Source organism: Balearica regulorum, chromosome 1 (assembly GCF_011004875.1).
Source record: "Balearica regulorum gibbericeps isolate bBalReg1 chromosome 1, bBalReg1.pri, whole genome shotgun sequence".
NCBI classification, from domain to species: Eukaryota; Metazoa; Chordata; class Aves; order Gruiformes; family Gruidae; genus Balearica; species Balearica regulorum.
In genome coordinates, this window is record NC_046184.1 from 158934476 (window position 1) to 158944492 (window position 10017).

The 10017-nt window shown below is 40.0% G+C and overlaps 1 protein-coding gene across 6 annotated transcripts in view; it reads left to right on the plus strand.

The window, feature by feature from the left end:
* Positions 1–9663, plus strand: part of NALCN (sodium leak channel, non-selective) — a 244939-nt gene extending 235276 nt beyond the window's left edge. For all 6 annotated transcript variants that reach the window (XM_075740769.1, XM_075740787.1, XM_075740816.1 and 3 more), the window contains 5 exons: positions 1600–1757; positions 2435–2585; positions 4676–4825; positions 5511–5628; positions 7399–9663. In XM_075740769.1, the coding sequence (XP_075596884.1) occupies positions 1600–1757; positions 2435–2585; positions 4676–4825; positions 5511–5628; positions 7399–7592 (771 nt within the window). In that variant the 3' untranslated portion in view covers positions 7593–9663. The remainder of the gene's footprint in view (positions 1–1599; positions 1758–2434; positions 2586–4675; positions 4826–5510; positions 5629–7398) is intronic.
* The last annotated feature ends 354 nt before the right edge of the window (positions 9664–10017 follow it).

Here is a 10017-nt window from a genome sequence, read left to right on the forward strand (position 1 = left end):
GCACCTGGGGAAATGGGCACCAGTACATGCTGGGGCGCTGACTGGCTAGAAAGCAGCTTGGCAGGAAAGGACCTAGGGGTCCTGGTGGACACCAAGTTGAACATGAGACAGCAATGTGTTCTTGTGGTGAAGAGGGCTAATGGTATCCTGGGCTGCATTAGGCAAAGTATTGCCAGCAGGCCAAGGGAGAGGATCCTTCCCCTCTACTCAGCACTGGTGAGGCCACACATGGAGTCCTGGGTCCCGTTCTGGGCTCCTCTATACAACAGAGACATAGACATACTGGAGAGAGTCCACTAGAGGCACACAAAGTTGATGAAGGGACTGGAGCATGTCTCCTATGAGGAACAGCTGAGAGAGCTGGGACTGTTCAGCCTGGAGAAGAGAAGGCTCAGGGGGATCTCATCAATGTACATGAATACCTGAAGGAAGGGTGCAAAGAGGATGAAGCCAGGCTCTGCTCAGTGGTGCCCAGTGACAGGACCAGAGGCAATGGGCACAACCTGAAACACACAATGTTCCCTCTAAACATCAGGAAACCCTTTCTTAATATGAGGGTGACTGAGCTTTGGCAGAGGTTGCCCTAAGAGGTTGTGGAGTCTCCATCCTTGGAGATATTCAAAAGCTGCCTGGACATGGTCCTGGGTAACTGGCTTTAGGAGGCCCTGTTTAAGCAGACAGGGTCGGACGAGGTGACCTCCAGAGGTCCACTCCAATCTCAACCATTCTGTGATGAGAAGAGCATCTGGGAGACAGAGCTGTTCAGATGCCTACAAAGTTAAGTCATCATCTGAATGATGCATGACATCACCAAGATTTGAATATGAACAACATTATGGTGAAAGAATTTGGTTGCTTGTAGTTGGCACATGGCTGTGCTGGAGATGGAAGCCACAGTCTGTACTGAAGGAGGTGGAGAGTTCTGCATCCATCGTGCCCAGCACTGACAGTATCTCTCTCTGATGTGGAACAACACATTACAGCAAAAACAGTTCCAGTCAGGCTCATTTAGCAGAACAGAATGTTTAAAGAGTATGGATACCAAAGTTTCAGAGGGAAATATTTTCAGTCCTAATTTTTTAACAGCAGATCAAAATTATTTTCACAAAAAATGCAACATGTGCTAGGTTGGCTCTTAGAGCAGAAGACCTTTGACAAGCCAGTAAACTCCCAACATTCTCCTGTCCAAAGATGCACAGAGAAGGGGGGACAGGTTTACAGCCAGGTGTAGGCCTGGCTGTGAATGTTTAAATTGTAGTTTAATTTCAGTTTTTCAAAGGCAGCTCTTTGGGCATATAATTCTCATTACAGAGTAATGCAAATGGGGAAACTAAATCCCCAAGCAATTTTGAACATATCTGCCAAAATTATCGGCACGGATTCTCATTGTCAAATAACAACAAAGACTTCCGTGAATGTGCTGAAGAGCTGGCTGCATATGTATATTCTTCAGTAATGTATTCACAGTGACTTAAATAGGCCAGGATTTGACACGGAATCTTTGGAGAAATAGTGTTTCTCTCACTGATCAAGTCGAATGTCTGAGTCGGTTGTTAGGTCACAGTAATAATTTACCATCTATTATGCAATTTTACCCAGGGAGTAATCCCTACCTTCCGAGTGAAATTTCTGCTGAGGCTTCTGCGGGGCAGGCTGGAGGTGGATCTCGACAAAGACAAGCTGCTGTTCAAGCACATGTGCTATGAAATGGAACGGCTCCATAATGGTGGTGATGTCACTTTCCATGACGTGCTCAGGTACTCTCATATTTTCTCTAAATTTGTAGAACGGGTATAATGGCCTATATTTCTCTCCAGGCTAACAGGTATTCATTAGGCTTGGGAAAAGGCAAGACTGGTAGCCACAGAGGCACTGCCATTTTAAATGTAATACAAAAATTAGATTTCCCTTTTTTTCCTGAAAAAATATTAATGATGGAAAACACAGACCCTAGGGGAATCAGGTCTAAGTAATTTTAACATTTTCATTGGTGAGAGTTTGTCATAAACAGCAGTCACATGTTGTTCTTGTATCCCAAGCAATGCAATGTCCCCATTCCTATAGCAACAAGACAGCGAATCTGATGAGAAATTAAATAGAAATGGGAACATTATCCAAGCATAAACACTTAGGGAAAAAAAAAAAAAACAAAACAACTCCCCACAAATGCCCTAGCTGCTTACAGTTCAGTAGCTCACCTGTATTGGATAGCTAGATAAGGTCTTCATTTGTTTTGAGCACCACAAGTCTCTTCTGGAATCATCTCAACATTTTTTAGCTTTAAATGCAAATTTATTGCACACATTTTGCTGGGTTTTTTTACATATTTTTGCACTAAGGTGTTAAGTGTGAGCTTTGACATTCTAAATTAAAGTGTAAGATCACCAGCATTTAAAAAAAAAAAAAAAACAAAACAAAACTGTGTTTCTTCCAGCATGCTTTCATATAGGTCTGTTGATATCAGAAAAAGTCTTCAACTAGAAGAGCTGCTTGCTAGGGAGCAACTGGAATATACCATAGAGGAGGAGGTGGCCAAACAGACCATACGCATGTGGCTGAAGAAGTGCTTAAAGCGAATCAGAGCAGTAAGTCAAGCTAAACCAGGGTCTAAATGATTGCAGAAATGCTGGAATTTGCTGTCACTATGCTTCATTTACTCTGGAGTCACAATAATATTTATGTGAAGAAGTATGCAGCAGTTGCTAACTCAGCAAAAAAGTATGTTACAGCTCAATTGAAAGTGCTACAAAAATAAGCAGCTTTTGAAGGCAAAAACTGTCTTCCTGCCAAAAATTTATCTGTCTTTTCAATACAGCAGGAAGATGCGTGTGCAGAGACCAAAGTCAAAAGAATAGGAAAAAACAATGTAATTTGATGAAACCTCATAGGCCTAATCCTTCCTCACAGAACGTAATTGTATGATTTCCTAGCTTCTGCTGGCAGAAGATACCATGGTTGGTCACCAGCAGATATGGAATCCATATGAAGATACATGATTTGAACGAGCCATTACAGTAACTCTGTGTGTGCATAATGTGTATACGTGAATCGGGGATGTGAACCGTGGCACACAGTAGCTGTGTCCCTGCTAGTAAATTAAGCGGCACCAAGGCTTTGGCTCAGGACTGGGTTGGGGTAACCCATACTCCTTAGCCTGGGCCTCAGCGCAGTTTTGGCCTGCGCATAGTCATCCTCTCCCAGACCACTGCCGTAGGAGCATCACTGCCCTCCAGGCACGGGTCAGGGTGGAGGCTGCTCCCAGTAGGCAGTGGTTGAAGCAGTCATGTGTGGTAGAGGAGAGATTAGCCAGATCATGTAAATCCTGGCCTGTCCCTTGCCTTCAGCACTGCAGGAAATCCCAGTCTGTTTAATTTACTAGTATAGACCTAGCCAGTGCTTCTGTGTTCTGTTTACGCAGTGCTTCTGATTGTCAGAAACATTTTTACCTTTGCTCAGGATAGCCACAAGATATGCTGATTGAAGTTTGTCTTGGATAAAATTTATATTAAAAATTTTCAGGAAATTTGAATTGCGTTTTGCAGATACTCTCCTCTTTTCTTCCAAAACCAACTCTTCCTTTATGTAAAACCACAGCCTGGTTGCCTTGATGACTGATTTTGCAGTTACTGTAAGGCTGGGTCCTTTTGATGCATATATTTTTTATTTTTATAAAAACTTACTTCTTGTGTGTGGAGGTTTTCCACAGAGACCTCTGATCATGGGATCTGACTTTTTCTGTTTGCAAATTTATAAAAGAACATCACTGGACAATTTGAATATAATGTACATTCCAGCTGAAGCATCAATGTTCAAGGCATATTCAGATAGATAGTTTCATTTTGATCTCATCTCTGTAATAGTGGCAGTAAATTTAATCTCAGCTCTCAATTCTGGCTTTGTTCAACTCTGTTGTTCATTTCGTTATGATATTGAATTACACTATGTTAAAGTAAATATGCTATTCATTTCACTCTAATAATATGGTTCAGATCATTTCACATCATATGAACCTTTTATAAACTGAATGTAATTATGGAAGTTAATATATATTTTCAAATTCTCTTGTTAGTCTCTAAGTGTCTCTAGAGGGAGCATGTGAAAACTACCCAGGAAAGTGAAACCCTTCCTAAGGGCTGTTTATTTTAATTTAAAAGCAAATTAGATTGTAAGATCATAATGGTAGTGGGTTTGTTTTTCTATTTGTACTGTAAATCTATACTGAGTCCCAAGGTTTCCACTACTGTTTTATTCAGTCTTATTGACAGACTGTTCTAAAGTCCATGAAAGAAATCAGAATTTTTTCATTGCCTTCATGTAATTCTTAGTGAATCTCTACCAATTTCCATGTTTCTTTTTCTTTGCAAGAACTTTTAACTCATAAATTAAAAAATTTACACGTTTTTAAACTCTAGGTTTAAGCCAACATTTGAGCAACTTGCCTTCTACTTACTATAGTTTATAAGTTTCATCCTCTGTTTCCTACATAAAAGTTAGATATGCTGGAAGTCACTTTATTTAAATAGCGACCATCTGATACATGCAGCTTTATTCATGCACTTGGTATCCACATCTGGTGCTCACTGTTTGGTTAAATATTTAGAAGGCTTTGAAAAAAATCAGACGCTGTGACACACCAGTGAGAACATTTTTGTTGTCGCATATTGCACCTTGATAGAAACAACAGCAGTCGTGCAGCATTATCCATAGTCTGCGAGAGAGTCAACAGCAGGAGCTGAGCCGATTTCTGAATCCTCCCAGCATCGAGACAACACAGCCAAGTGAAGATATGAATGCTATTAATCAGGATAACAGTGCACAGCCAGAGGTACGTTAACCAGAAGACTATCAGCTACTCAGAACAAATTCAGAAAACTTCCATGTTTCTTTTTTTTTTTTTTAAAAAAACTTCATTTTAACTGGAAAAGTTGAAAGCAATGTCTTGTTTTGCTTCAGTCTTCGCCTTCAGATGTAAAGGGAAGGTGGTTTAAGGCAGTAATTCCCCAGCTTCGTTAGCTGTCTTGCTAGCACCCTAAAGGGCAAACTTAGCTGTACGACTCTGGCAGCACCAACTTGCAGCTCCAGCATGAGCTGTGTACAGGCTCAGGGACTTGAAGTTCTCCTGTTCAAGCATTCTGAAGTAGTTTTTACACTGAGAGTGGTAACACCACACATGCTGGGTCCTGTGAGGAGGAGTGCTGGGCTCTTCCAGGGTAGGGAATGAAGAAGGTACAACACAAGGACTCCACAGTAGAAGACTGAGAACAATTTTGTACCTTTCAGTGGAACCATGTAATGGAATTAACCCCAAATGGTCTTTTTTTTTTCTTTTTCCCATTAGTAGTAGTTTTCAGGGGCAGTAGAGAATAGAAACCATGCTGCCTTAACAAATGGCAATATATTTTGTTCGTATACATGTATAAAGCTTGGAAATAGAGTAGAAAGATAACCCTTCTTAGGATTATCCCCATGCAATGGGGAACCATGACTGAGATTCTTTTTTCTCTGTTCAGACAAGTAGCCAGCAGCAGCTCCTTAGCCCAACACTTTCTGACAGAGGTGGCTATCGACAAGACTCTGCAGATGCTGGGAAACCTCAGAGGAAATTTGGACAATGGCGATTGCCATCAGGTAAGTGAAAAATGTGTATCTGTAAAGTCCCCAAGTGCCAAACCACTGCTATCAGTAACAAAGCCGTGAGAGGCTTCATGATTCACAGTTCTACCTCCTGCCTGCTGCTTGCACCAACATCAGGTGTTTTCTACCCTCATACATGCTGAAATACAGCAATCTCTCCCCTTCCTCCCAATTCTGAAAGTTTTGAAGATGGGCTCAAGCATTGCCATGTGCAGGTTGTTGGGGTTTTTTACTATTTCATATATTCATTTAGGATCTTTGGATTGGGGGCTATACTGTCCCATGTGTTTAGGTAGTATCTTGTGTGTTTAGAGTTCTCTTATCATATAAAGCACAGTGAAAATGAATGAAGTTTTTCCTAACAACAGTAATAACTGCTGAGTGCCTTGTCTTGCCTAAACATACCAGGTGTATGATTTATACTTTACACCATAATAATACATTTTTATATCTTCATTTCTGCCAGGAATTGGCCAGGTATACAGTCAGTTTCCCATTTATTTTCTCACAAACCAGAAACATACTCAAGCTATTCTAGTAACTACAGTCCACTAGAAAAGGAAGGCTAGAATATGCCTTATAGGAGGGTGCTTACAGGAGGGTGGGAGAGGAGCGTAGGTACAATCTGAGGCCTTATGAAGTCTTTATCTCAAGAGCACTCTCCACCACCTGAAATATTCTCTCTTAAAGGGCGTATTGACCTCTGCTGCCTGCCACACTTGTGACCAGCAGGTTAGGTGTCTGCACATCAACCTGCTTTCAGCTGTCATCAGTCCTATTCCGAGTCAGAGCGCTGCCTTCAAAGGCTGCCACTATTCAGACCCTAATCATATCTAGGTGGAAGTAGAAGAGATGGTCATGCTATGAGTACCGTTAACACTACTTTTGTGACTAGAGTACTCTTCCAAGAAACAGAACAGCTTAACAGAGAGCTTTCAATCCATGTTTTCCACTTAAATGTCACTGAGCAGCAAAGATCAGCACTTTGTTGGAACAGAGAGAAAGAGTCAAAGAGGGAGCGTGCTAAGGAGGAATCGTACCATTGTAGCAAACCGGATAGGTTTTTCAAGTGAGAATGAGTTCAGGCTTTCCTTTCTTAGCACTGATTTTGGCTATGTCAGTCTTGAATGTTCCTCAGTGGACAGTCTCAGAAAAGGACGATCACCTCCATGCACAGTGCAGCCCAACAGATGATAAGTACTCTGCCCCAAATCCAACAAAGACATGAATTTAAGATAATGACTAGCACCTTTAAGATCAATTGTGGTTTTCATATACTTACACATGTGTTTTAGTGCTTTCCTAAAGACTTACCAGCACCTTGTACTGGCTTCCACCCCTAGGCCATAGTTAAACATCACTTTCTAGGTGTAGATTCCAACTCTACATGCATTTTTCCCTCTTTTATTCTGGCACCTACCACTTTCACCATTTTGCCAGCAGGTCAGCTCATGTAAGTACTGCCTAAACCATTCAGGTTGCAATTAGCCCCGTAAGAAGAGACCTATTGCATCAGCTATCCCAGCAGAAGGAAATGAGGCACTGCTCAGTTAAACTGCTCTACCAGCAGATTAGTGGGAGTGGGATGAACAACTGGAGCTGAAAAAAACCACAAAACCAACATTAGAACAGAGCCCTACTCTGTCTGCACTAAATCAATTTAAAGCTACCCCAGTCCAGCTAGTCCTGTATATCTGAATTCTAAGCAAAAATGTTCAAGAATCAGATCTACTCTAATAAAGAACTTTCTGTTTAATTCCATAGCCCCCAAACCAATAAGCCATTCAGTGTCTTCAGTCAACCTCCGCTTCGGTGGACGTTCAACTATGAAATCTGTTGTATGCAAAATGAATCCCATGTCTGATGCCGCTTCTTGTGGATCAGAAGTCAAGAAATGGTGGACAAGACAATTAACTGTGGAGAGTGATGAGAGTGGCGAGGACCTTCTTGATATATGAGAAAATTTAAGTCTTAGTGCAACAACAACCACTACAAGTACAATCTAATTTTCTGTGTTTAGAATTGAAGACGCTCTGTAATGTACGATTTCTTTAAAATCAATGTCATAAATGTTTTCAAATGCTTATCCTTCTGCCATATGAAGCATAGCACACACTTATATGTTAGAATTCACCTCTATAGGTACTAACTGTTCTTCAAGAAACCTGTACTCAATAGCAGTGCTAACAAAGCCAGAGAGACTATATTGCCTTTAGCAGACAGAGCGTTGGAAGATTTCATATGTTCTGTAGCTATATAATGAAAATGTATTTTGATATACACACCTCTGTGTTTTTCTTCAACCTATATCATACTTTAAAGTGGCAACACTTTACAATACAGGGGTAATGTATTGCTTCTTTTTGTGTTTTCCCTCAGTTCTTATTTAGTAACATTTCTTTCGAAAGATTTTATTATTCACAAATGACCTGAAGAGGTCAGCACTGACTTCATGTTCAAGGGAAATATTTTTACGAAGTACAGATTCTGAAATACAAATCTAAGCTTTTTCTGGACCTTTTTTTAAAATATGCACGACACAGGATAACTCATTTTAAAATCAGAAGGTGAAGGATTGGCTTTTAAAATGTAAATATCTTTGGGTTTTGGTTAATTATGCAAAGAGCTTGATTTTCATAGAGAAAAGGGGGGGGGGAGAAAAAAAAAAGACATGAAAACTGTGCATTTAAGCATCTAGCAAAAGACTTCCATGTGCAAAACATAGTTTATGCTTCATTTTCAGAATATACTGGTTACATATATGTATGGTGTTGTCATTCTCCTGTTAACTGGGTCCCATTTCCTTCTGTAGTCGTAAGATAACTTTCTTCTTGTCTGTGTGATAAAAATCAGCATGTTGGGGGTTCTAATTACAGACTAGTATTGTATGGCTTTTAAAATACAGTTCAGCTCTGCCTGTATAGGTAGAAGTGAATTTTACTTACTTACCTACATTACTATTCATGCTACAGCCCTGCAAAGCTAAGGCGTGACACAGTACTGTGGGTAAGTACCTTTGTCCCTTTTATCCCAATGCATCATATTTTGACGTGATAGCCTTTTTTATTTTTATGAAGCACCAGTAGTGCTATATTATCGCTGGTGAAAAAGCAGCTATCCCTCTCATAAACATTTTTCCAGTGAAAGGCCAACGCTATACGGATGGTGGTGGAGAAGAAAAGCCACAAAACGCAGCAGAGTTTGTTAGTTTCTGAATTTAAGGTTGTCTAAAAATGTGAGGTAAAAATGTGCCCTTCCCTCAAGAAAGAACTAAGAGGTTGCAGATTTTGTTGCTCGGCCCCCGCCTGGGTTTTTTAGCATAGCTGGGACCTTTCCGTTACCATTGTTTCCTATGGAAATGATAGGTTGCTCTAACATGGCCTGATGTGAGATCTTGTAAGAGGCTCACAGTTAATGCACATCACCACTTTAAAATATATCATTTAAAAAGCAGACAAAAGCCAGTGTTTCGCAATGTTTTCTGGCCAAAAGATTATTGTAGAGTGGTCAGAATAGGGCATTGTTTTCACAGATGCCTTCACCATAAATGCAAAATCAGTTTTGGCCATAAAATACAGTTTTCTTGGCATTTATCAATGTTTTGTTCCCTGTGTATGGTTGAACATGGTTTCGATTTTTTTCTAAAATAGTCTTATTGAACACATCTGTATTTTGTGGTTTCTTTCTCTGTTTTGGAGTATACTTAGGTTTAAATCTAGTCAGCTGTAACTCTATAGTAACAGAAAGCGTGCATTCTCTTGTTTATTAGATTATGAACCGTCAACAAAACTTCATCTACAAATCCATTATTTTGTGTTCTGTTTTGTGCTTAAGTTGAGCTTTTGTATATATGACAAAAAGATAAATACTGGATTTATAAAAGATAGTATCTTTGAAAGTTCAATAATATATTGAACTGCAGATCTTTCTGAATCATTCTTGCTGCAAATCTTCTTTTTAAAAAATCTGGCAAACATTTTTTCCTTGCCTTACAGTACTCTGTCAATAAAAGTGAGTTGCTTTAAGCAATATTCCTCCCTCTGGTTTTCATTCTAACTACCTTCACTATGTCTGGCTCATCTGTGATAATGCTGCATAGTGGCTAGGTGTGTTGTTTGTACAGGATTATTTAAAAAGAGATGCTTTCAAACTCTTCTAATTGGAGGGACTTTGGGGTTTTTGGTGAGAAGTCCAGCAACCGACCTCATCAGTACTGCCATGAGGGGTCTCTCTCAAAAAACGGGACTAAATGGAACTGTTCATTATTTATTTTTATTTAACCCACTTACTTACTTTCTTTATTTGCTTTAGAGCCTGGATGTGAATATATGCATGCGCATGTGTGTGTTTGGCAGGGAGGAAATCTGCGGTGGAAACACTGTA